Source organism: Callithrix jacchus, chromosome 12 (assembly GCF_049354715.1).
Source record: "Callithrix jacchus isolate 240 chromosome 12, calJac240_pri, whole genome shotgun sequence".
NCBI classification, from domain to species: domain Eukaryota; kingdom Metazoa; phylum Chordata; class Mammalia; order Primates; family Cebidae; genus Callithrix; species Callithrix jacchus.
In genome coordinates, this window is record NC_133513.1 from 3,944,745 (window position 1) to 3,970,895 (window position 26,151).

The 26,151-nt window shown below is 52.4% G+C and overlaps 2 protein-coding genes and 1 long non-coding RNA gene across 27 annotated transcripts in view; 2 read left to right on the plus strand and 1 right to left on the minus strand.

Moving 5' to 3' along the window:
* JPT2 (Jupiter microtubule associated homolog 2) overlaps positions 1-10,218 on the plus strand; it is a 28,927-nt gene extending 18,709 nt beyond the window's left edge. Inside the window, exons 3-5 of the mRNA XM_002755821.6 lie at positions 957-1,099; positions 6,153-6,201; positions 7,603-10,218. Of these exons, the coding sequence (XP_002755867.6) occupies positions 957-1,099; positions 6,153-6,201; positions 7,603-7,790 (380 nt within the window). The 3' untranslated portion in view covers positions 7,791-10,218. The remainder of the gene's footprint in view (positions 1-956; positions 1,100-6,152; positions 6,202-7,602) is intronic.
* A 5,422-nt stretch (positions 10,219-15,640) lies between these two features.
* The window catches only part of MAPK8IP3 (mitogen-activated protein kinase 8 interacting protein 3), a 68,814-nt gene continuing 58,303 nt past the window's right edge, over positions 15,641-26,151 (plus strand). For all 25 annotated transcript variants that reach the window (XM_035266469.3, XM_035266474.3, XM_035266471.3 and 22 more), the window contains exon 1: positions 15,641-16,116. In XM_035266469.3, coding sequence (XP_035122360.3) covers positions 15,799-16,116 — 318 coding nt within the window. In that variant the 5' untranslated portion in view covers positions 15,641-15,798. The remainder of the gene's footprint in view (positions 16,117-26,151) is intronic.
* LOC103796488 (uncharacterized) lies at positions 21,704-25,060 on the minus strand. Its single transcript, XR_013524509.1, has 3 exons — positions 24,875-25,060; positions 23,123-23,201; positions 21,704-23,040 (listed from the first exon to the last, which is right to left on the minus strand). It is a non-coding gene; the product is annotated as an uncharacterized LOC103796488 (long non-coding RNA).

Below are 26,151 nucleotides of genomic sequence, written 5' to 3' on the forward strand. Positions count from 1 at the left end.
TCCCGCAGGGCAGCCATCTTTCTGTTGAAAGTCAGGCCGGCCAGGCGCGGTGGCTCAAGCCTGTAATCCCAGCACTTTGGGAGGCCGAGGCGGGTGGATCACGAGGTCAACAGATCGAGACCATCCTGGTCAACATGGTGAAACCCCGTCTCTACTAAAAATACAAAAAATTAGCTGGGCGTGGTGGCACATGCCTGTAATCCCAGCTCCTCGGGAGGCTGAGGCAGGAGAATTGCCTGAACCCAGGAGGCGGAGGTTGCGGTGAGCCGAGATCGCGCCATTGCATTCCAGCCTGGGAAACAAGAGCGAAACTCCGTCTCAAAAACAAAAAAGAAAGTCAGGCCCAGGCATTTTTGCTGAACATCTAGCCCTTAGTCATGTGCTCCTAGGAAGTGACGTCTTAGATGCACGTCGTTACGGCTTACCAAGTCACTTGGAGTTGGCAACAAAGATGTTATGTGTGTCTCATTTGCTGGCATACCTCGTTGTTGCTGGCAGTGCCGGCCAGAGTGAGGTCAGAATGACTGATAAATACGTTTAGGATTGCAGGTATGTTATTACATTCAAAACTGTGTGACTTAAACATACAGGTGTTTTCGTTTCTCTAATGAAGAACTTGTCATGGGTTTCGTGAGAAGACAGTTTAGGTGGAAAGCATGAAATGTCCAGGGTTAAGGACATTCTAGAGGGAAACGTGCCGTTTGATGCCATCTCCGCTCTAGAGGCCAGCCTAGACCAGCTCACTTCTAGACACGAGGGCTACAGGCAGGCCCCTCATACAGCAGTGCAGCTGACTCGCCCCTCAGGGATTTAGGTCTGAGCATCCTGCCCTGTTGTCCTGGAGCTCAGGGCTGGCACTGGGGGTCGCAATGAGAGCTCGTCTCTGAAGCGCGGCAGGTGTGGGGTGGGGTCCAGTGGACATCCGGTTGCTCAGTGTTCTGTTACTGTTTCTGCAGGGGGTAAAGGAAGTGGCATCTTTGACGAATCAACTCCCGTGCAGACTCGACAGCACCTCAACCCACCTGGAGGGAAGACCAGTGACATTTTTGGGTCCCCGGTCACTGCCACTTCACGCTTGGCACACCCAAACAAACCCAAGGTATGGGCTACATTCAGATAGGAGACGTGACAGAGCAGAGCAGGTAAGCCAAGGGCTCTTTCAAAAAAGCTCCAAGACATGTTTTTAGGGAGAATCACAGTGCATGACGTTGATTATCCTGGATGCAAGCATTAGTCATCGAGTTTGGAAGTTCCCCTGAGTCACCCAGGAAATAGTCCAGCCTTGGGCCGACTGAAGCCAGGAGGAAGCTCGTCCCTTGCTGGTGACAGGCGCCCACTTCAGGCGGGCTGTGTCTTCTGACTGCAGCGCCGCAGAGTGCGGAGAGGAGGCGGGCAGCGGAGCTGGCCCTTGTCCATCTTCCACTCTTCCAGTTGCATCTGGGAAAGGAAAAGTGACAGTTCTTTTTCGATGGGCTTTCCCCACACAGTTGAGGTCCTGGACTGGTTACCTGTGCAGATGGTCAGAGCTTGACTAAAGCGTCGTTGACACTGTCACTCAGTAATGGCGCCAGGAGAAAAGACAAGTGGCCTGGAAAGCGGAGGAGTGCCTGCGCAGTGCGGCCTCAGGCATGGACTTGGCAAGGCTCGATTAGATCTGCACTCTCCCTGGGCCGTGGTGGAGGTTGCCTACGGCCAGGCTTGGCTTCCCTGAGGCCCAGAGCCTGCGCCAGCTACTCTAGCTTGGGCACGTGTTTGAGTGGTGGCAGAACATTTCTAGGCTTTACCACAGCCACTGTTCATCAGTAATAAAGGTCAGGATTTATTACTAACCTGATTCACAATATTTTCTCGTCTATTCAGTTTTCTCCCTTTTTTGTGGTAAAAAGATATGGTCTAGGCCGGGCGCGGTGGCTCACGCCTATAATCCCAGCACTTTGGGAGGCCAAGGCGGGCAGACTACCTGAGCTCAGGAGTTTGCAAACAGCCTGGGCAACATGGTGAAACCCCATCTCTACTAAAACTACAAAAAATTAGCCAGACGTGGTGGCATGCGCCTATAGCCCCAGCTACTCAGGAGGCTGAGGCAGGAGAATCGCTTCAACCCGGAGGCGGAGGTTACAGTGAGCCGAGATTGCACCATTGCACTTCAGCCTGGGCAACAGAGCAAGACTCTGTCTCAGAAAAACAAACCAAAAAAGATATGGTCTAGTTCCCTAGAACTAGCAGAAAATTCTTAGAATTCTTAACCATTTCCAGAGTCGCTTACACCTAGGAAGTTGCTGCACTTGTATTGGTTTATATGCTGGAAGGTAGCCCATTGCAGAACTGAAATGGAAACAGGAGAGGACACGAACGGATGTGAGCGTCGACCACGGCCAGCCTGGTGGGGATCGCCCTGCATCTCTGCAGCGACGTCTCTCTCCAGTTTAGAGTCTCCTGGGACCGCTAAATTCTGCTGAGGTGTTTTTTATTGTTGTTGTTTCTTTTCTTTTCTTTTTGAGACAGAGTCTCACTCTCACCAAGGCTGGGGTGCAGTGGCCCAATCTCAGCTATTGCAGCCTCTGTCTCCCGGGTTCAAGCCTCAGCCTCCTGAGTAGCTGGGATGACAGCTGTGCGCCACCACGCCCCACTAATTTTGTGTTTTTAGTAGAGATGGGATTTCACCATGTTGGCCAGGCTGGTCTCAAACTCCTGACCTCAGGTGATCCACCCGCCCTGGCCTCCCAAAGTGCTGGTATTACAGGCGTGAGTCCCTGTGCCCTGTCATGCTGTCTGAGTTATTTTCAAGAGAGCATCTCTTAAGGAAGTATCTTTGGGGGCTTTACTACAAGCTGAACTTGAGCCAGACCAGAAATGTCCTAAAAGTCAGCAGTTCAGTACGTGAAGCACTTGAAATAGCGGAACACGAGCAAGTTCCTCCCTGCTGAGATTCACACATTCCAGTGAACACGGATTGGGTGGAGGACTGTAGGCCATCAGTGCAGCTGGTCGTAGAACGAGGGGAAACAGAATAGACCTTTCTTCGGTTTTTAAATAAAGTTCTTTTGGTCTAGGACCATTGGGCATTAATAGCATTACTAGAGAAATGACTAATTCCAGGCCAGGGTCAGTGAATGTACAGAATGAGCCTAGACTATCTTGTAATGCCAGAAAACGAGGAAGCCCTTCCAGGCTGCTGGGATGGTGTCGGAGGACTCGGGACCAAGGTGAAGAGGAGCCGTGGGCCAGAGACGGGCCCATTTGATTATCAGTCAGTAAAATGACTGCACTAGAGTTAAAGTCACCAACTATTTACAATTCTTGGCTTCGTAATGATACTAAAAATCATCTAATTTATGGCCTTTGGAGAATGCTGGAGGACCAGCTCATCACTGGAAGCTTATGGAGGAAAGAATGGGCATTCAGCCAGCATTTTCTGCACGAAGTATATGTTAGGGTAGCAGCTGTTGAAAGAAAGTCCGCTTTTATAAAAGTGCTTGTAAGTGAAGAAGGAATAAAGGTATTCAGATGTCGTCGTTTTACAGACCTGTATGGAAATTAAGAATCTGGGAAATGTTCATCAATGCCTGTTAACATCACAAAATGAGGAAGAACCAACAGTTCTGGGCCTGGGAATGCAAGTCCACCATGGGTCACCCATGATGCTGTCTTATCAAAAACGTGAAGCTCAAATAGACCAGCCCACGTGCTAACACCACAGAGCTGCGCTCAGAACAACGCCTTCTAAAGGAGCGACATGAGGAGCAGTAGCGGCAGGTCCTGGGCATTAAAGAGAGACAAAAATGTAGCCCTGTGAGCGTCCTGAGGGTGTTTTATTCTGAAATGGAGAAGAAAAGTCCTATAATTCTTGGGAATTTCATGGGAGCCCCAAGTATCCAAAAATAACAGTAATTGAAAAAGATGTTGGAGGCTCATAATTCCTGCTTTCGAATCTTACTACAAAGCAGTGGTAATCCAAACAGCATGGCACCGGCATAAAGACAGACATACTGACCGTGGGGTTGAGTTGAGACCTAAGTAACCCTTCCAAATAAACCCCTTTGGTAGATTAATAATGTTTTTCACAGGGGTGCCATGACCGCTTAGTGGGGAAAAGAACAGTCTGTTCGGCACATGGCATTGGGAAAATTGCAGATGCACACGCAGAAAGATAAAGTCTTACTCTACCTCACACCATACACAAGAATGAACTCAAAATGGATCGACGACCTAAAGTTAAGGGCAAAAACTATAAAATTCTTAGAAGAAAATAGAGACAGATCTTCATGACCTTGGATTGGCAATGAAGGTTTAGATATGACACCAAAAACAGAAGCAACAAAAATAAAATCAGTAATTTGTATTTTTAGTAGAGATGGGGTTTTGCTGTATTAGCCAGGATGGTCTCGATCTCCTGACCTTGTGATCCACCCGCCTCGGCCTCCCAAAGTGCTGGAATCATAGGCGTGAGCCACCGCGCCCGGCCACTTGTATCTTTTCTTTGGAGAAATATATACTCCAGTGTTCTGCCATTTCTGAATTGGGTTAATCGTGCCACTGCACTCCAGCCTGGGCAACAAACAGAATGAGACTCTGTCTGTAAAAACAATAACAAAATAAGTGAAAAGACAACCCACAGAATGAGAAAAAATAGTTACAAATCATATGTCTGATAAGAGGTTACTATCCAGAATATATAAAGAATGGCTACAACCCAACAACAGAATAACCCAATTCAGAAATGACAGTAGACTGGAGTATATATTTCTCCAAAGAAAAGATACAAGTGGCCAGGCACGGTGGCTCACACCTATGATCCCAGCACTTTGGGAGGCCGAGGCGGGTGGATCACAAGGTCAGGAGATTGAGACCATCCTGGCTAATACAGCAAAAAACCCCATCTCTACTAAAAATACAAAAATTAGCTGGGTGTGGTGGCGCGTGCCTGTAATCCCAGCTACTCAGGAGGCTGAGGCAGGAGAATTGCCTGAACCCAGGAGGCGGAGGTTGTGGTGAGCAGAGATCACGCCATTGCACTCCAGCCTGGGGAACAAGAGCGAAACTCCGTCTCAAAAAAAAAAAAGAAAAGATACAAGCACCCTAGATCCACCTGAAAAGAGCCAGAGTTTCATTAATCATTGGGGGAACACACATCAGAAACCCATGAGATGCCACTTCATGCCTGCTCAGCTGGTGTGATACAGAAATAGAAAGTAAGAGTAGGTGAGGATGCGGAGAAACTGTCCTCCGTGGCTAGTGGGAATGTGAAATGGTGCAGTGGCTGTGGACGCTTTGCCAGTTCCTCAGTCAGACAGGATTACCACGACCGAACAACTCCACTCTTAAGTACGTACTCCAGCGCTTTGAAAACAAGGAGTCAGACACTAGATCCTTGCACACCTATTTTCATAACGGGATTATTCACAGAAGCCCAAGCACAAACAACCCAGCTGTCCATCAGCAGATGAATGGGTAAACAAGTGGTGTATCCACATGTGAAATACTACTCAGCCATAGAAAGGAATGAAGCATTGACACACCATAGCGTGGATGAACCCTGAAAATATTATGCTAATATTTAAAAATTTGGCTTTGCGGCTGGGCGCAGTGGCTCACGCCTGTAATCCCAGCCCTTTGGGAAGCTAAGGTGGGCAGATCTCTTGAGCCCAGGAATTCAAGACCAGCTGGGCAATGTGGCAAAACCCTGTTTCTACACAAAATACAAAAATTAGCCAGGTGTGGTGGCTCACGCCTGTAGTCCCCACTGCTTGGGAGGCTGAGGTGTGAGGATCGCTTCAGCCCAGGAGGCAGAGGCTGCAGTGAACTGAGATCGTGCCACTGCACTCCAGCCTGGGCAACAGAACAAGACTCAGTCTCAAAATTTAAAAAAAAAAAAAATTGAGTTTGATATTTAAGGAATCATGAGTATTTGCAGTTTTGAGGATGCTACTGATATTTTTTAAAGGATGTTTTTAAGAGCTACATCTTGAAATATGTAGGGATAAATGAAATATCGGACTTGTTTCAAAGTAATCTGTAGAGGGCTGCGGGGGGACTGAGGTCAGACGCACATTTTGTAAGTTATAAGGGTATATGCCCGGTTTCCCTTGTCCATTTGAATGAGGGTCAGAGTTTGCTGAGTGAGTCCTGATTGCTGGTTTGCCTCATTGCAGGACCATGTTTTCTTATGTGAAGGAGAAGAACCGAAATCGGATGTTAAAGGTGAGCTTCTGCTTTCCGGCCCTTCTCCTGAGCGGCATCATTGTCTCTGGAAGAGTTGTTGGTGTGTCCCCTGAGAATGAAAGGGAGTCGTTCTCTGCACTTCTGAGCCAGCAGATTCAGACAGGCTGGGGTGTGTCCACTGTGAGAGGATTCAGCATTGAAGAAGGCTCGGGCGAAACGCTGGGACTCTGTTGTCGCGCTCATCAGCCTAGGCCCAGGGCCATGGGGTGGTCTCCCAGAAGCTGATCTGTGCAGTGAAGGGCAGGGCTCCCAAACCTGCAGTGAACTCATGACCGAGGGTCGAGCTGGCAGAGCTAATCGAGAAGAGAGCAGCACAGGGGAGGGGCAGGGGATGGGGGGCAGGTATCTCCATGGTGGGTCACCTTGGGAGTGAGCCACTGCTCAGGCTGAGTGGCAGACTTCGACTCTTCCTGTGGCTCTTTAGCCTGACCACGGGCGTCCGTTGCTGCCTTTGGGTCTTCATTTCCCTTAACTAGTGACCCAAGGTTTGTGGGAGTTGATTCGCCTTGGAAAAGCCCAGGGTAAGAACGACAGAGCCCGCCTTTGCCTTGCTCGACCCTCAGCTAGGACAGATTCACGCTTCCCAGGGTCACTCTCAGGAAGCTTGCTTTTCTTACTTGTGATGGAATAAATGGAGTGGTCTAACAAGCAATATAAACAGTTCACCTAGGGAAAAATCAAAGAGTATTTATAGTAGCAAGACCTGACTTGATGCACATTTCTTTTTTGTTTTTTTTGAGATGTAGTCTTGCTCTTTTCGCCATGCTGGAGTGCAGTGGTACCATCTCGGCTCACTGCAACTTCCGCCTTCTGGGTTGAAGCCATTCTCCTGCCTCAGCTTCTTGAGTACCTGGGATTACAGGCATGTGCCACATGCCCAGCTAATTTTTTGGGTTTTTGTTTTTTGTTTTTTTGGGGGATAGAGTCTTGCTCTGTCCCCAGGCTGGAGTGCATTGGCGCAGTCTCGGCTCACTGCAACCTCTGCCTCCCAGGTTCAAGCAATTCTCCTGCCTCAGCCTCTCGAGTAGCTGGGACTGCAGGTGTGCGCCACCACGCCCAGCTAGTTTTTTGTATTTTTAGTAGAGTTGGCCAGGATGGTCTCCCATCTCCTGACCTTGTGATCCGCCCGCCTCGGCCTCCCAAAGTGCTGGGATTACAGGTGTGAGCCACCGCCCCCGGCTGTGCCCATTTCAAAGCTGCATCTGCTGAATGCGTGAGTTGTCGAGTACCAGATGAAAAGCCTGTCTGTGTTGTCTGCTCTTTCCCAGTTACAGCATGAATTTCTTGCAAGTTGCTCTGTGACACTCTTTTTCCTGAAGCCTGCCTGTCAGGGTCACGGGTTCCTCTTATGGGATGGTGTGTTAACTTTGTGTCCCACAGCTGCGACGAGCATCCCAGCCGGACCAGAGCCGGGTGAGAAAGGCAGCACCAGAGAAGCAGGCCTCGCCAAGGAGCAGGAGCCCACGCCCATAGTCGACAGCCATGAGCCCCGGCTGGGGCCGCGGCCTCGCTCTCACAACAAGGTCTTGAACCCACCGGGAGGCAAATCCAGCATCTCCTTCTACTAAGAGAAGCCACTGCTCCACCAGGAGCCAGACCGGAAACTCAAGAGATAGGGTAGCAATATTTTCATTTCCTTTAGCCCAATTGAGCGGGGTGGGAAGAGGGTTAGTCGTGTGTGAGCCTGGCTGCTCAGCGTCTCCATGGCCGTCATGAGAGCTGCCTGGAGACCTGTGCCTTCCAGAACACTTCGAGATGCCTCTGTGGGGATGAAATGGGGCTCCCTAGGCCATCGCTCATGTGTAGTCCAGGTATGAGAGGAACTGCAAGGTGGGGTGAGGGTGGGGAGGTGGGGCAGGGCCATGGTCCCCGGATGAACAGTCTGTCAGCTGATTGGATGTCTAGGAATGACTGAAACAAACCAAAACAACCTGTCTGCCTCTGCTGTGGGATGGAGGAGGCTTCAGCAGAAACACTAACAGTACATTGACTTCCTCAGCAGAACAGCTTCCATCCCAGAGTTCACAGCTGCTAAATCCAGCGTCCCCATTTCATTTTACCCCCAGTGTGTCCTTCTGCAGCCTTTTCTTGAAATACCTTGATTGCTTTTCCTCGGTAGCTTTCAAACAACCAAAAAGTTGTTCTCTGTCTTCTACTTTTAGAAGTTTTGTTTTTTTGGGTTTTTTTTGGTGTCCTGACCTTCTGAAGTGCCCAGTTCCTGCCATCTGAAACCTCAACCTGATCTGATCTCATGTTGGAATCTTCCTGTCTTTCACCCAGGGCTGCTCCTGATCCATTACATGTCAGTTTCGCTTGTGAATTCTTCCTTTTTTCCTCTCATCAGCCTTAAGTCTAGGCCTTTCGTTCTTCCGCAGTGATGTAGGCAGTTCCTTTCACAAGCCACAGTTCTTCCCATAAATGAGGCCCACTGACCTCTGCGGGACTTTGAAAATCCATCCAGTTACATCTGAGTAAGTGGCTTGAGTTCTTCCTGTGTCTTCCTTTATTCCTGAATTGGTTGATGGAAAGAAGAGATGCTTGGGAACCTTGTGTTCTTAGGTTTAGATTCTTTATTACTATCTAAAAAGCTATTTTTAAATACCAGCTTTACATAAATGACTGTTGACTCTGGTCTGTTTCTGACAACTTTCCAGAAAAAAAGTCAGTTGTTCAGGTACACCAAAGAGGAAGAATAGCTGTGTAGGCCACCCTCTGCAAAGCTTTATAGAACCTCTGGATTTAACTCACCAACAAGCTTCCAGAAGAGACTAGAGACCTTAGGCCAGGAGATGAAGGAGTGGAGTGGTGGAGTCACACCTGGGCAAGTCTCTGAGCCTCAGTAGCCCAGCTAATGGGATGGCAGAGGTAGTGCTGCTTTCATCATCAGACAAGCCCCTCCCTATCCCCCTAAAGGGCTGCAGGCTCATGCCTCCCTTGGGTGGGCATCTGTTTACAGGAGGATGTCCGGGTGGTGGCAGCTCTGCTCTGAATGCCTACAAAGCCAATGCCTGGTGCTACAAACATCTTATTGTTTAGCCTTAGAAAAGCAGCAGCTGTGTTCAGTCAGGCTCACACTGCCTCACTGCTTCAGTGCCTGCAGCAGCCACCTGCCTGTCCAGCTCCCCTTCCCACACCTGGCACATTGAGGGTCTGCACAAGGCTGTGTCAACCAAAGACACTTTCCCCCTTTTGACTGCCTGTAGACTTTGGAGCCAAGAAACAAAGTCTTGTTACTTTGTGACTCTGTGTGACTCTACACACACTTCAAATGGTTTGTGCTTCAAAGTCAATATCACTTGAAACAGTTTAATGCTGGAAATGAACTAACGTTTATAACAGTGTTTTTTTATTGAGAAAAATGATTTACGAATTCCAAATCAGATTGCCAGGAAGAAATAGGACATTACAGTGCTGGGACCTGTGACTCTCCCAGCCCCTGCTGTCCACTAGGTGAGAGGAAAAGCTCTTTACTTCTGCCCTGGCAGGGCCTTCTGGATGATGGGAGAATCCAGAGATGGGCATGAGGAAAACGTGAACTGCAGCAAAAGCCCTGGGCAGCTGTGCAGGAGCCCCTCACCTTACGCTCCTTGCGCCTGCTCTGCCTTCTTTCCCTCTGCGAGGCCGTGGGGCTGGCTTCACAGTGCTTAGTCTGGTCACTGGGAGAGGGGAGTTCCTGCACACGCAAGCCTGCTGTGTGGCTGTCGTCTGCATTTGGGAGGTGCCCTGTACACTGGGGACTGCCTGTGTTTGGAAGACTGAAAAACCTAGCATCCTCTTCTTACCCAGTAAGCTGCATTGAGAAGCGACTCGTCTCTCTATTGATATTAAGCCTTAACACTTTTCTGAAGTGCATTCGGTGCCAGCATTTTTCTCGAGCTGTATCAGAACAAACGGCCTGTACTCACGTCACATCACTGTGATAGGAGCATTGCGTCATTTCTCCAAGGCACAATGCGGTGTAACAGTCGAATTAAACTTGGTAGTTATGTGCTCAAAGCCTGTGTGTCCCTTGAGTCCCTTCTCCACACTGCTCTTGGTGAAAGGGTTTGCCTAGTGCTGTCTTTAGTTTAGCCAGAGGATCCAACGTCCATCTCAAAGCTTTGAGTAGAGTAAGTGGGAGAAGATGCCAGTTTTGTTTCTGTTTCTGTACCTCAAACGAAGGGTCATTTCCCTTTTACACCACGTGTCCTAACATGTCCTTAAGGTATTTAACCTGCCTCTGACCTGGCGTGCAATGCATAGCTGAAGCAAAGCAGAGAGCTTGTCAAGGAAACCGGCAGGCATGGTGGCTCAGAGCATAGTCCCAGCACTTTGGGAGGCCAGGGTGGGAGGATCACTCAAGCTCAGGAGTTTGAGACCAGCCTAGACAACATACTGGAACCCAGTCTACAAAAATCTTTTTTGAAATTAGCCACGTGTAGTGGTGTATGCCTGTAGTCCCAGCTACTCGGGAGCCTGACTGAGGCAGGAGTATCACTTCAGACCAGAAGGTTGAGGCTATAGTGAGTGATGAACATGTTGCACTTCAGCCTGCAGGACAGAGCAAGACCCTGTATCAAACACACACACACAGATTGGATGTCTTTCCTCCTGATGTATTAGCTATTTTCGTATGTCCTCAAAAATACTTGACTGTCTTCAGAGGTCTGGCAGTGGCCAAGCCTGGAAGCACCTGGGTGGCGCCACCTGGCACAGGGTGAGGATGTGAGTAAGAGACCTCACAGGGTTATCACTTCAGGCCCTGGGCCTTGTCCAGGAATACACAGGCTCTGCTGACGTGAGGTAACTTTGCCGTGTGATCTCTGTGGTGTGCCTGGTGGGTCACACCCACTGAGTATGCAGATGCCTCCCTCCTATGCTGGCTGCTTCATTTTTTCTGCATTCATAACCCTTAGCACCTTGAAGATCATCACTGAAAGATGCCTGTTTTATTGTGGTATAAAGTGCTGTCTAAAGGTGCTCTCTAACACTGAATTCATGAAGACGGGAGGAACATCACAGAGAACTCTGTACTTTTTTTTGAGACAGTCTCGTTGCCCAGGCTGGAGTACAGTGGTGCGATCTCAGCTCACTGCACTGTCTGCCTCAGCCTCCTGAGTAAATGGGATTACAGTCGCCCGCCACCACGCCCAGCTAATTTTTTTTTTTTTTGTATTTTTAGTAGAGATGGGGGTTTCACCATCTTGGTGAGGCCTGTCTTGAACTCCTGACCTTGTGATCCACTCACCTCCCAAGGTGATGGAATCAGAGCTGTGAGACACCATGCCTGGCCAGAACTATGTCACTTTTTTTTTTTAGCAGGCATTAGGGCAGATGCTTAGAAATTAAAGTCAAATTTTAGAAACTTTTGTACCCATCTTACATTTTAAGGTTTTTTGTTTTTTTTTGAGACGGAGTTTCACTCTTGGAGTGCAATGGCGCGATCTCAGCTCACCGCAACCTCCGCCTCCTGGGTTCAGGCAATTCTCCTGCCTCAGCCTCCCGAGTAGCTGGGATTACAGGCACGCGCCACCATGCCCAGCTAATTTTTTTTATTTTTTAGTAGAGATGGGGTTTCACCGTATTGACCAGGATGGTCTCAATCTCTTGACCTCGTGATCCACCCGCCTCGGCCTCCCAAAGTGCTGGGATTATAGGCGTGAGCCACCACGCCCGGCCCATTTTAAGGTCTTTTAATGAAAAAGTTGCATGACAAATAATATTTTCAAATCCGAAAGGAAGTCGACTCCTCTATTATAAGTTCTTTCTTCTCTCTTTTTTTTTAGGAGATGGAGTTTTGCTTTTGTCGCCCAGGCTGGAGTGCAGTGGTGAGATCTCAGCTCACTGCAACTTCTGCCTCCTGGGTTTAAGCAGTTCTCCTGCCTCAGCCTCCTGGGTAGCTGGGATTACAGGTGCCTGCCACTATGCCCAGCTAATTTTTTTGTGTTTTTAGTAGACATAGGGTTTTTCATATTGGGTAGGCTAGTCTCAAACTCCTGACCTCAGGTGATCTGTCCACCTTGCCTCCCAAAGTGCTGGAATTACAGGCCTGAGCCACCATGCCCAGCCCTTTCTTCTTTTTTTTTTTTTTTTTTTTTTTTAGACAGAGCCATTCTGTCTCCCAGGCTGGAGTACAGTGGTACAATCTCTGCATTCACTGCCTACTTGACTTCCCAGGCTCAAGTGATCTACCTCAGCTCCCAAGTAGCTGGGACTGCAGGCACACACCACCACAACCTGGTGATTTTTTTTGTTAGAGTCTGGGTTTTACCGTGTTGCCCAGGCTGGTCCTGGGTTCAAACCATCCTCTCTCCTCAGCCTCCCAAAGTGCTGGGATTACAGGTGTGAGCTACAATGCCCAGCTGTAAGAAGTTCTAATTCAGGGCCAACGTTCAGGTGCGGAGCTGCTGTGTGACTCCAGAAGCGTCAGTAATTACCCACCACACATCTTGTTAACATTTCATCCTGTTTTAATTAACTTCAATTTTTTTTTTTTTTTTTTTAATAAGATGGGGTTTCACCATGATGGCCAGGCTGGTCTTGAACTCCTGACCTCAGGTGATCCACCCACCTCGGCCTCCCAGAGTGCTAGGATTACAGGCGTGAGCCACCACGCCCAGCCTGTTTTAACCAACTTAACAAATCTGCTAAATCATGTTAGTGACAAGGTGATGGGCAAGTCTGTAGGCCTCTCCCCGTGGTAGGAGTGCTCCTACTGTAGTGCTACCTCTGGAATTCAGAGGGCTCAAATTTCTCAAAGATATAAAGCAGAAGCTTTAAACATCCCCCAAAATGCAAGCTTGCTCTAACTTGCTCACCAAGAAGAATTACAGATTACATCCATTTGCCATGCCTCGGCATTTTGAACTTTATAAAACTTCATAACTCTCCATTGTTGTGAACATAGTCCCTCTCTCAGTTCCTGCTTTCCCGCAGCTAGACTTCCCCCAACTGGGGATCTGTGTCCGGGCTCAAGCTCACTGTATGGCGAGGCCCATTTCCTAGGGGCCTCACACAGGAGCGATCCCCACACTCCGTAACCTTTATCACATATTATTTGCTACAGATGGCACCGTGCTCCTTTCATGGAGTAGCTGATCTGTTTTGCAGGCTTAGAAATGGAAATTTGGGGTCAGGCATAGTGGCTCATGCCTGTAATCCCAGCAGTTTAGGAGGCCAAGGCAGGTGTATCACCTAAGGTCAGAAGTTTGAGGCCAACTCCTCACCAATACGGTGAAACCCTGTCTCTACTAAAAATTATAAAAATTAGCTGGGCATGATGGTGTCTGCCTGTAATCCCAGCTACTCAGAAGGCTGAGGCAGGAGAATCACTTGAATCCGGGAGATAGAGGTTGCAGTGAGCCCGAATTTCACCACTGCACTCCAGTCTGGGCAACAGAGTGAGACTCCATCTCAAGAAAAAGGAAATGGAGGTTTGGGAAAATTAAGTCACTTGAGATCCCAGGAAATTTGAATCTGAGACTGCAACCTCTTAGTGGGACGGGTGAGCATACAGCAAATCATGCTTCGAGGAGAAAATGTGAAAAACACAGTAGGGCCTGGCATGGTGGCTCCGCCTGTCATCTCAGCACTTTGGGAGGCCAGGAGTTGAAGACCAGGCAGGTTAACATAGTGAGACCTCCATCTCTACAAAAATGTTTTGAAAATTGGCCCGGCAGTGGTGGCATACACCTGTAGACCCAACTACTTAGGTGGCTGAGGTGGGGAGTTTAGGTGAGCCCTGATCATGCCAGTGCCCTCCAGCCTGGGCAACAGTGTAAGACCCTGCCTCTAAAAACAGAACAAAAAAAAATATCAGTAGGGTGTCAGCTACAGGAGTTAATGTTTCAGTGCAATCAAGTTAGGGTGACAGGATGTGAACTGATGAGGATTTCAGTAGGAGAAAGCTGGTAAGTGAACATTTCCATTACCATTAAGCAGTCACTGCTGCGGTTTCCTCAGAACTCACAGTACATGTGTGGCTCCCAAACTGAGTTTCAAAGTCTTGGGTTCATGGCGTCCCCCTGCCCAGCAAAATAAAGTGCAAATCTTCTGGAACAACACATTAAGTTCAGGCCTCAAGTACTTCCAGAGAGAAAGTCGTGAGGACACTAGCTCAGAATGGGGGAAGGGGAGCCTGCGCCAAGAGTCAACCAGGATGACATGCAGAATCAGACCTGCAAAGGCTGCAGACACGTACTTATGAGACACACACAAAGCTTAAAAAGATAACTACGTGTTTGGAAGTAGTAAGAACCTATCAAAATGCTAAAATATTAGAAATCAAATAGGTCAAAAATAGAATCATTGGCTGGGCACAGCCTCACTTGGGGAGTGAGGTAATCCCAGCACTTGGGGAGGCTGGCCAATATGGTGAAACCCCTGCCTCTACTAAAAATACAAAACATAAGCCAAGTGTAATGGCGCACGCCTGTAGTCCCAGTTACTCGAAAGGCTGAGGCAGTCGAATCGCATGGACCCCGGAGGCAGAGGTTGCAGTGAGCCGAGATCGCGCCACTGCAGTCTATCCTGGGCGACAGAATGAGACTTGGTCTCACCACCCAAAAAATTATATACATATCTTTGAAATTAGTAACTCAGTGGACGGGTAACAGATTGCACAGAGCTGAAATGTTCGGTGCCGTGGCTCACGCCTCTCATCCCAACATTCTGGGTGGCCGAGTCAGGAGGATCACTTGAGGTCAGGAGTTCGAGACCAGCCTGGCCAATATGGTGAAACCCCATCTCTACTAAAAATACAAAATTATCTGGCCTGTAATCGCAGGTACTCGCAAGGCTAAGCCAGGAGAATGACTTGAACCCGGGAGGCAAGGGTTGCAGTGAGCCGGGATTGCGCCACTGTATCCAGCCTGAGTGACAGAGCGAGCCTCCATCTCGAAAGAAAAAAACCGGAAAATCTGAGTAAGTCACACTGTGCAGTAGGGAGAAGTGGGCGAAAGGAAGAAGGCCACTCTGCCGGGTTTCAGGATGAGATGGGCGTTGAAGATGCATTCACAGAATCCCGGGAAGAGCCAGCTGAGTTGGGAGGCACCAGGAGAGGGGAGGCGCCGGGCGCGGACTGAGCTGGGCGCAGTGCCGCAGGGAACGTAGGCGCATCAGGGCGGTCGGGAGGAGGCGCAGGCGCTGAACCTTCACCTAAAGCCGCTGGTGCGTGCAGAGCCTGGGGACGCGAACGAGGTCACCGGAAGCCCAGGGTGGCCGAGACGTGCTCAAGCTACCGCGCGCTGCGGACAACAGGCGCCGCCCCGGGGCTCCCACCAGCCAGCCTAACCAGGAGCGCCCCCAGCCCGGCTCAGTCGCGCTTCCGGCCTAAAGCCCGGCTTCCTCTGACGTCACGGCCCCTGCGCCCCCTGGCGGCGCGGCCGCCGCAGGACGCGCGGGCACCGCCCCCTCCGGCTGGCGGGCGGGACTTCCGGCTAGTGAGTGACGGGCGCAGCCTCGGCAGCGGCGGCGGAGCCCTGAGGCGACAGCAGCTGCAGGAGGCGACGGGCCGCGGCCTGCGGGACCTGAGGCAGCCGGGGCGGGCCGGGCGAGCCGGCCGGAGAGCTAGCCGCGCTGGCGGCGGCGGTGGCCGCGATGATGGAGATCCAGATGGACGAGGGCGGCGGCGTGGTGGTGTACCAGGACGACTACTGCTCCGGCTCGGTGATGTCGGAGCGGGTGTCGGGCCTGGCGGGCTCCATCTACCGCGAGTTCGAGCGCCTCATCCACTGCTACGACGAGGAGGTGGTCAAGGAGCTCATGCCGCTGGTGGTGAACGTGCTGGAGAACCTGGACTCGGTGCTCAGCGAGAACCAGGAGCACGAGGTGGAGCTGGAGCTGCTGCGCGAGGACAACGAGCAGCTCCTCACCCAGTACGAGCGCGAGAAGGCGCTGCGCAGGCAGGCGGAGGAGGTGCGTGGCCGCGGGGCCCCTGGGCGCCCGCCCCGGGACTCCTCACTCCAGACCCAGACCCCAGACCCAGACCCCAGACCCCGCCCCGGGACTCCTCACTGCAGACCCAGACCCCAGACCCCGCCCCGGGACTCACTCACTGCAGACCCAGACCCCAGACCCAGACCCCGCCCCGGGACTCACTCCAGACCCAGACCCCAGACCCCGCCCCGGGACTCACTCACTGCAGACCCAGACCCCAGACCCAGACCCCGCCCCGGGACTCACTCACTGCAGACCCAGACCCCAGACCCCGCCCCGGGACTCCTCACTCCAGACCCAGACCCCAGACCCCGCCCCGGGACTCCTCACTCCAGACCCAGACCCCAGACCCAGACCCCAGACCCCGCCCCGGGACTCCTCACTCACTCCAGACCCAGACCCCAGACCCCAGACCCCGCCCCGGGACTCCTCACTCCAGACCCAGACCCCAGACCCAGACCCCAGACCCCGCCCCGGGACTCCTCACTCACTCCAGACCCAGACCCCAGACCCCAGACCCCGCCCCGGGACTCCCCCACCCCCTCTGCCCCCCCGGACCCAGACCCCGCCCCGGGACTCACTCCAGACCCAGACCCCAGACCCCGCCCCGGGACTCACTCACTCCAGACCCAGACCCCAGACCCAGACCCCAGACCCCGCCCCGGGACTCCCCCACCCCCTCTGCCCCCCCGGACCCAGACCCCGCCCCGGGACTCACTCCAGACCCAGACCCCAGACCCCGCCCCGGGACTCACTCACTCCAGACCCAGACCCCAGACCCAGACCCCAGACCCCGCCCCGGGACTCACTCACTCCAGACCCAGACCCAGACCCCAGACCCCGCCCCGGGACTCCCCCACCCCCTCTGCCCCCCCGGACCCAGACCCCGCCCCGGGACTCACTCCAGACCCAGACCCCAGACCCCGCCCCGGGACTCCTCACTCACTCCAGACCCAGACCCCAGACCCCAGACCCCGCCCCGGGACTCACTCCAGACCCAGACCCCAGACCCAGACCCCGCCCCGGGACTCCAGACCCAGACCCCGCCCCGGGACTCCCCCACCCCCTCTGCCCGCCCCGGACCCAGACCCCGACCCGGGACTCCGGGACCCCTCGGCGCCCGCCCCGGCACTCACTCCAGACCCAGACCCCGCCCCGGGACTCCGGGACCCCTCGGCGCCCGCCCCGGACCCAGACCCAGAACCCAGACCCCGCCCCGGGACTCCGGGACCCAGACCCCGCCCCGGGACTCCCCCACCCCCTCTGCCCGCCGCGAGACGTCTCCCTAGAGCACCCCCCGCCTGCCCAGGCCTGGGCCCTGGCCCCCTCCTGCAGGCCCTCCAAACCCGCTGTGCCTGGCGTCGTCCCCGGGGAGCTCAGCCTCAAAGCCGGGCCCCGCTGTCTCCCCCGCCCCGCAACCTCTGCGTGCCGGTTCCCTTTGCTTTGGTGCCTGTGTTGAGTCCAAACCGCTTTCCAGACCCCGAATGCTCCTACCTCTGTCAGCCGCCGTTCTAAACCCATCTGGAAAAGGAATCTGGTTTTCTGAGGGTGCTGCGGCCTCTGTGCAGAGGTCGGAGACCTGTCCCTTGTCCCTGACCCCGTGTTTGAAGGTCTGACATGGGGGAATTGACCGCTTGATGTAAACACAGAGCAAGGCCGCGGACGAGCTGCCCCTGTCGGCAGGCCGAGCACCCGCCTTCTAGAGGTGATCTCTTTGCCCCTCGGTTCCCTGCCTGGCGAGGCCAGCGCTCAGAAACTCCACTCTGGCTTCTGAGGAGTTAAAAGTCCGAGTTCGGAGCGTTTAATTCTGTTCTAGGATGTCGCCATCACCTGGAAATCGCTGATTTGTGAAGCCGGTGGAAGCCCTGCCCGTAGGGAGCACCACTTAGCTTCATTGATTCACCATCAGATACTGAGGGGGCCCAGAGCCTCGCCCTTGGTCGGAAGCAGGTTCGGGGCGCGCTGGTTCCCGTCCCTGCTTTGCCTCTGTGACCTTGGCCTGTCGCCTGCCCGGGTTTGGATTTTCCATCAGAGGAGTGAATTGCGCTAGGCGGTCTCTAAGCTCAGACATTTTCCCATTCTGGGAGTTAGGTGATGCCGTCGGACTTGTGAATAGGACGTATCTTAGGAAACGACTTTAAATTCCTTTCAGTTAATTCGGCTTCACATGTTCTTGACTTTATATGAAAATAAGAGTTTTTCAGCATTTTGGCTTTTTCTGAAACCACGGTGAGTTATGCCCGAGTGTGGTTTAGAGCATGTTTATAAAAAACAGTCGTATCATTGCCCCTTACTGTGGTTTCTGTTGCGTTGGCTTTCGTGCTGTCGAGAGGCAGTTACGTGTTGATTGGAATGCCCCGGCTTCACCAAACTGAGTCAAAGCTCTCAACTAAGGGGATGCAAGAGTTCATGGATTCTGGAGCTCACGGTGACAGTAGGCATCTTACTAGGAAGGAAACTGGCCCCGAGAAGTGGAGGAGCTGAACCAAGGTCACCCACTCCAGAAGTGCCCAGCCGGGATGCAGGCCTGGTGATGCCTTCCATGTTGGGCAGCTGCGGGTGCTGGAGGACTCCTCCCCAGAAGCCTGGAGCGCCGGGGCTCCCCTGGCTCAGCTGTGGAGCTGTGGCTCCTCCTCGTGCTGGGCACCACCCTCCACTTCTCTCCCACTCTCGGTGGCCTGACCTAGATTTCCAGTGGGTTTCTTTTCTTTTACCTTGGGCCTATGTGGTCATTGAAGGAACTGAAAGGAGGAAATCAAGATGTAAACGTTAAGGGTAGGAATTGTAACCTTGCCGCTTAAAAATGAGCTCTGCATGGGTAGATGCTGCCCGGCTCTGTGCCGTTCACATGCAAGCTGCAGTGAGTGCCTCTGCCCTCCCCCAGGGCTTGCACTGGACGGAACCGGTGGGTGTGCGTGTGGTTTGCTAAGCTATCGACTTTAGGCTGAGACCCCACCATTGCCTCAGGTCTTTAGAGAAGCTGCACAGAGAGCTTTGGGAGCCGAGCCTCGAAGCCCACCAGTGCTTGGCCAGCATGGAGGCTGTGATTAAACATGAACAGTGCGCCCTTGGAAAGACCTCAGGGCTTCACAGCTAAGGAAAAGGCTCAGTGCTGTCAACATTTGGCGTGCTTACTCCCCTTCTGAGTCAAGCAGATGCTCACTTCCAGCTTTGTGGAGAGACCATTGTGCCCTGAGGGTCGGCTTCTTTTCTAGGCAGGGACTGGTGATCACTTAGATGTGTGTCTGATGAGAGGAGAGCGGGACGTCACAGGCTGCAGGCTTGTCTTGTTGCAGAGGCGCTCCTGGGTGAGCTGTCAGCCGAAGCTCCATCCCCAGCCACTCTGCTCTAGAAGGCTTAGTCAGAGATGGGTAACCTGAGCCACTGCAGCCTCTGAGTAGACAGAATCTGCAGGGTTTGGAAAAAGCATGAGCAGAGCAGACATCCCTGTTCCCGTCTTCTTACCACTGATATCCACAGTGATGCCCAGAGTGTTCTGATACCAGGCAGCTGGGTATATGGGAGTGATAGGAGCTAGAGAGGGTGGGGTCCTGAGAGAGTGACCCAAGCTGTGGCGTCCACAGTCGCCAGCCCAAGTGCCAGCCTGGCCCTCAGGAGCCACACACCCGGGCCCATCCTCTTCCGCTCGCTGGGCTACACGGGCCGCGGACGTTGCAAGGCAGTTTTATTTTAGGAGCCAAGCACCATCACTGGTTGGTGGTTGCCAGGAGAGTCGTGGGCGGGCAGATTGAGCAGGGTCAGGGCAGAGCTTGTGACGGATTCTCAGGACCGCCTGGGGTGGCAGGCACTGGACATTGCTACCCACCTCCCACCTGCCAGACAGTGTCGTTTCTGGTTGTGCAGGATCTGATACAAAGTTTTTTAAATCCCTCAAGTTTTTTCCCAGTGGCAAAGAAGAAAGTTGGAAACATCTGAGCGGGGTGGGGCTGGCGAGGAGCGGATGCTGCGTCCACGTGCACCGTCCAGTGCAGTCCCAGAGCAGGACCCTGCAGAGCCGTCATGTTTGCCATGCTTACCCGGGCAGCAAAGAGCCCTTCTCCCTGTAGTGACCAACCGCTTAGCTTGCAAGAGAAAAAATAAGGTATTTTTTTACCTTAAAATATGAGAGGTGACACGTGAGTGTTAGTAGTCATTGTTTGCCTTAAAATGTTCTTTTTTTTTTTTTTTTTTTTTGAGACGGAGTTTCGCTCTTGTTACCCAGGCTGGAGTGCAATGGCGCGATCTCGGCTCACCGCAACCTCCGCCTCCTGGGTTCAGGCACTTCTCCTGCCTCAGCCTCCTGAGTAGCTGGGACTACAGGCACGCGCCACCATGCCCAGCTAATTTTTTGTATTTTCAGTAGAGACGGGGTTTCACCATGTTGACCAGGATGGTCTCGATCTGTTGACCTCGTGATCCACCCGCCTCGGCCTCCCAAAGTGCTGGGATTACAGGCGTGAGCCACCGCGCCCAGCCTTAAAATGTTCTTAACCCTGAAGAAACTGCGGTAACCGCCCGGCCTCATGGCAGGCAGCAGGAGCTCCTGTTCTGTCAGCACCACCAGACTGCGACGTCCGCTCCTCATTCAGCATCTGATGCTGTGTACGGAAAGGGTGCAAGGGAAGACAGGTGTTTGTTTTTGTTTTTGTTTTTGTTTTGTTTTGTTTTTTGAGACAGAGTCTCGCTCTGTTACCCAGGCTGGAGTGCAGTGGTGTGGTCTCGGCTCACCGCAACCTCCGCCTCCTGGGTTCAAGCGATTCTCCTTCCTCAGCCTCCCGAGTAGCTGGGACTACAGGCTTGTACCAACAGTCCTAGCTAATTTTTTCGTATTTTTAGTAGGGACAGGGTTTCACTGTGTTAGCCAGGATGGTCTCGATTTCCTGACCTTGTGATCCGCCCACCTCGGCCTCCCAGAGTGCTGGGATTACAGGCTTGAGCCACGACGCTTGGCCTAGGAAGACAGTTTTATTCAAACTTATTTCTTCCCAGTTAAATAAAAGTTACTGGCCAGGCGTGGTGGCTCACGTCTGTAATCCCAGCACTTTGGAAGGCTGAGCAGGTGGGAGATGAAGTCTCACCATGTTGCCCAGGCTGATCTCAAACTCCTATACTCAAGCAGTCCTCTCACTTTGTCCTCCCAACATTTGATGTTGAACTGGTCACGTCAGGAGTTTGAGACCAGCCTGGCCAATGTGGCGAAACCCTATCTCTACTAAGAATACAAAAAAATAAATAAATGGCCAGGCTTGGTGTGAGGCACCTATAGTCCCAGCTGCTCGGAGCCTGAGGCTTAAACCTGGGAGGTAGAAGTTGCAGTGAGCCAAGATGGCGCCATTGCACTCCAGCCAGGGCGACAGAGTGAGACACTGCTCAAAATAAATAAATACATGAAAATAAAACATAAATACACAAGCGTCGTCCATTTCGTAGAACATGTGGATAGGCTTAGGAGCGCAAGCACCGCAGTCCTGCTCCACAGAGATTAGCAGTTTGCCATGTTTTCCTCTTTTTTTTCCTCTGCCCCGATGATCTGCAGGAAGTTTTTTCCATATATGAATCAAGGCACTGAATGAAGAATTTTTATTTTTGTTTTTCATATGACAAACAGCAAATTCACCACTGCTTGGCCAGGGTATGTGATTTCTTCCCCTGCCACGTTATGTGAAGAACAGTTTTTCAACAAGTTTTTTTAATGAAGCTGTCAAGGTGGGGTGACGAGGACTTTCTGTCCCAGATGCCACTGAAAGCCAGCCTGCTGCAGCTGCACTGGTCACCAGGAGTACAGCAGTCTCCCTAAAAAGTGGAGCAAATAGAGTAGGAGCTGTGGAGAAGGAGGTGCTTGCCAGCCAGAGGGAACACAGGGCAGAGGCCGAGGTGGCCTGGAGGCCGCTGGTCACAGCCTGCCCTTCTGCTGCTTGGCTGCGGCAGCCCCCAGACCAGGCTGGCAGCAGTCACACAGGGTCAGAGCTGAGAGAATTCAGTTCTTCCAGAACTAAGATTTCCAGATGAAATGTAGTATCTGTTTGTTTCGTTTTTCAGTTTTTGAAAACCGTTTTGAAACAATATAAGAAAGGTTACAGAATTAACACTCCCCGCCCCCAGCTTCCCAAGGGCAGGCATCTTCCCAGGCTGTTCTCTCTGGCTGGGCGAGGGTCTCAGGGGTGTCTGTGTCCCCATCTCCTGTGTTCTGGGGTGCCCCTCATTCTCTGCTCTTTGTGACTTTGATCATTGCACAGGTCAGTCACTTTGCAGCTCTGGGGACCAGACACGGGACACATCCCCAGGCCTCAGCAGGAAGATCCATGGCATGCAGAAAGGAGCTTGTTAGAGCCTTATCCTGTGCAGGATGGCTGTTGGGTGAGGGGCCGGGATGTTCGGATAGGTCCCTTTCCCCAGGTTCCCGTTTATTATCAGGGTGGAAGAATGAGCTGTTGGTGTATGAAGGTCACCACAGAAGAGCTGGGGCGCTGCTGGGGCGCTGCCTCTCCGACATGTTTTCCTTTGTTCCGTTGAAGGTTGAGGTCCCAAGGCCGGGTGCAGTGGCTCATGCCTGTAATCTCAGCACTTTGGGAGGCTGAGGCGGGCGTATCACGAGGTCAGGAGTTCAAGACCAGCCTGGCCAATATGGTGAAACCCCATCTCTACCAGAAATACAAAAACTAGCCAGGAGAATAAGCATCAGCCACTTGAAAAGCCAGCAGGCAGAGGTTGCAGTGAACCGAGATTTCACCACTGCACTCCAGCCTGGGCAATAGAAGGAGACTCCATCTCAAAAAATAAATAAGAGAGCCAGTCGCGGTGGCTGACACCTGTAATCCCAGCACTTTGGGAGACTGAGGCAGGCAGATCACGAGGTCAAGAGATCGAGACCATCCTGGCCAACATGGTGAAACCCCGTCTCTCCTAAAAATACAAAAAATTAGCTGGGCATGATGGTGCGTGCCTGTAATCCCAGCTACTTGGGAGGCTGAGGTGAAAGAATTACCTGAACCCAGGAGGCCGAGGTTGCGGTGAGCCGAGATCGCGCCATTGCACTCCAGCCTGGTGACAGAGCAAGACTCCATCTCAAAAAAAAAAAAAAGAGAGAAAGTTGGAGTCCCGAGCTCCCCTGGTCACAAGAGTGTCCAGCTGCTACTAGGTCCTGGTGTTCTTTTTGCCCCAGTTCTTTAATGTCCCTTCTTTTTATCTCCTTTGCTGCTCTCTGCTTCCAGTCACCACTATCCCAGGGTCTACCTGCCATTTCTCCAGCCCAGAGAACCCTCACAAAGCACATCTGGTCTCTGAGTGCCAGGCTGAATTCCAGTTAGGGGTACTAGCTGCTTCTTGTTCTGGGGCAGACTGGACACCTCAGACAGCGATAACATGAGGGGATCTGAGTGACGAGGTGGGCCAGGACACTGGGCGGACAGAGTGAGGCTCTCTCCCCCATGGCCCCCCACTGGGACCCCCACACCAGCCTCATCTGCCTCTAGTCTTCTGGCCGCCCCCACCCTGCAGGCCTACAGCTCCTGCCGCCTAAACCCGTTGCCCCCACCCCACCCTCAGGGTTTACCAGGCCAGTTCCCTCCCTGCCTGATTCGCTAGTGTCTGCCTCCCCAGTGCACCTGCAGAGAAGCCCCCATCACCCTGCCTGCCTCCTCCCGGGGAGCTGGGCCCACCCAGCCTCTGGCTTCCCCAAGTTAAGCTGCTTCCTGCTAACAAGGGGCGGCAGCTTCTGGTTCATTCAGCCTGAGCCTGCTGTCTCTCCTTCTCGGCACACCCAGAGAGGCTGGCCATCTGTGTGTGTGGACGAGAAGGGGAAGCCCGCTTTCCTCTGCCTCTGCACGCATCTCACCAAACTGTGCAGTTCCTGAAGGGCAAGGACTGTCTTTGGAACAGCCTTTCTGTCTGACAACATTCTGGGATGGTGGAAATGCTGTATTTGGTGCTGTCCACTTGAGTAGCCGCTGGCCACATAGGGCCACTGAGCACTGCAGGTATGAGTCATGGAACTGGAGAACTGGGTTCTTAGTTGTATTTGCCTTTTTTAGTGATGAACTGTGCTGCCCAGACTGGTCTCAGACTCCAGGACTCAAGCAATCCTCTCACCTCAGCCTCCCCAGTAGCCAGGACTACAGGCTCTGGCCACCACGTCCGGCTGTTTTAATTAATCTAAAGTCAAAATAGCCACATGTGGCCAGGGCTTCCATACTGAGCCATGCAGCTATGGACAGTCTAGCTGAGCTGCCTGCACGTAGAGGCAGATGGTGAGTTACTCAGTTTTATGCGAGAAGGGAAGACACTTAAAGTGTAGGTTTGTTTCCTGTTTCGTGAACAAAGGGGCGATCTCGTAGCAGTGGGTTTCGGATACTGTAGACCACACGGGGGAAAATATCGTGAGATGAGAAGGTAGGTGCCAGTGACTTAGGAGACAGGAGAGAGGGGCTGACACTCTTGAAAGGCCGAGAAGAGCCTGGTGGGAGATTGCTGGCCCCTCAGAATTCCCTGTGTTCGGGGCCCGGGGTTGACTCTTTGGCCTTGGGCTGCTGCTGCTTTTCTGTCCATGGGTAGCAATGTTATTGCAGTATCATTGACAGACACTGAACTGAGCATAGTCCGATGAGTTTTGAAATACGTATCAACACTGGACGCCATCCCTGCAATCCTGGTGGATTTGCAGTACCAGAGTTACTTCCCTGTGCCCTGTGTGACCTCCCCCACCTCTCCTTGCCCCACCTGTCCCCAGGTGACCACTGACCTGCGGTCTGTCACTGCAGGTTGACTTGTGACTTCCTGAGCTTTGCATGACGGCGTCCGCAGGGCCTGCGCTTTCCTCTCACGTCTTGCACAGCCATTCGGTTTTAGGGACTCCCCAGCTGTGTGTGTTGTTCCTCCATGGCTGAGCAGGGTCCCAGCCGTGCTGTTTGTCCATCCGCCTGCCTGTGGGGGAGCTGGGCGGCTTGCTTTTACGTAACCTTCACGCCCGAGTGGTTTGTAAGCCAGCTTACCGGTGGCAGGGCTTTGGGCCAGGCACAGCTCCTGGCAGGCTGGCGGTGAAACCCAGAGGCTACAAGTCACTTATGAGGGGGACCAGTCTTTGCAGAGACCCTTAGAGCCTGCAACATCATTAAGCAGTTATGTTTTGTTTTTGTTTTTGAGCCACTGTTACCATAAGAGATTGGGGGCATGCCACATCAAATGACATGGGGCCTCTTCTGCAACGCCACACCTCTGCGTTGTGGGGTTTCCAGGACAGGGATTCGGACATTTTGATTCTTGTTGTCAACAACCGCAGATTCAAAGCTTGCCTTTTGTTGAAGTCTCTGGGTGCCCCTTCCTCCCCAGGCTCCCCAGCCTTTCCCCAGCCAGCCTTCCTATCACCTTTCCTTCTTCCCAGGAGATGAATTCCCAGATAAACTCGCAGTCCCAGTGGGCCCTTGTACACGTGTCTCCATGCACCTGCCTCAGTTTAGAGCACTCATGTTTTGAGAGCGGGCCCCTTTGTCTACTGAGCAGAGTGAACTGAGGCACGGTAAACAGGTCCCTTGTTCAGCAGAACCAGAGAAAGTTGGAGGCTGGGGCCGATTAGGAAGTTTCAGAAGCCGATGTAAACTCCTAAGAACGTGCCAGGGAATAAAAGTTTACTCGAGAATAATTTTTCCCAGGGAGATTTTCTTTTTTTTTTTTTTTTTTGAGACAGAGTCTCGCTCTGTTGCCAGGCTTGAGTGCAGTGGCGAGATCTCGGCTCACTGCACCCTCTGCCTCTGGGTTCAAGCAATTCTCCTGCCTCAGCCTCCCAAGTAGCTGAGACTATGGGTGCACGCCACCACACCCAGCTAATTTTTGTATTTTTAGTAGAGACAGGGTTTCACCCTGTTGGCCAGGATGGTCTCAATCTCTTGACCTCATGATCCACCCGCCTCAGCCTCCCCAACTGCTGGGATTACATGCATGAACCATGGCACCTGGCCTCCCAGTGAGATTTTTCATGGGATGGGACATTTAACTTGGGGTTCTAATTTTACCCTCATTTTT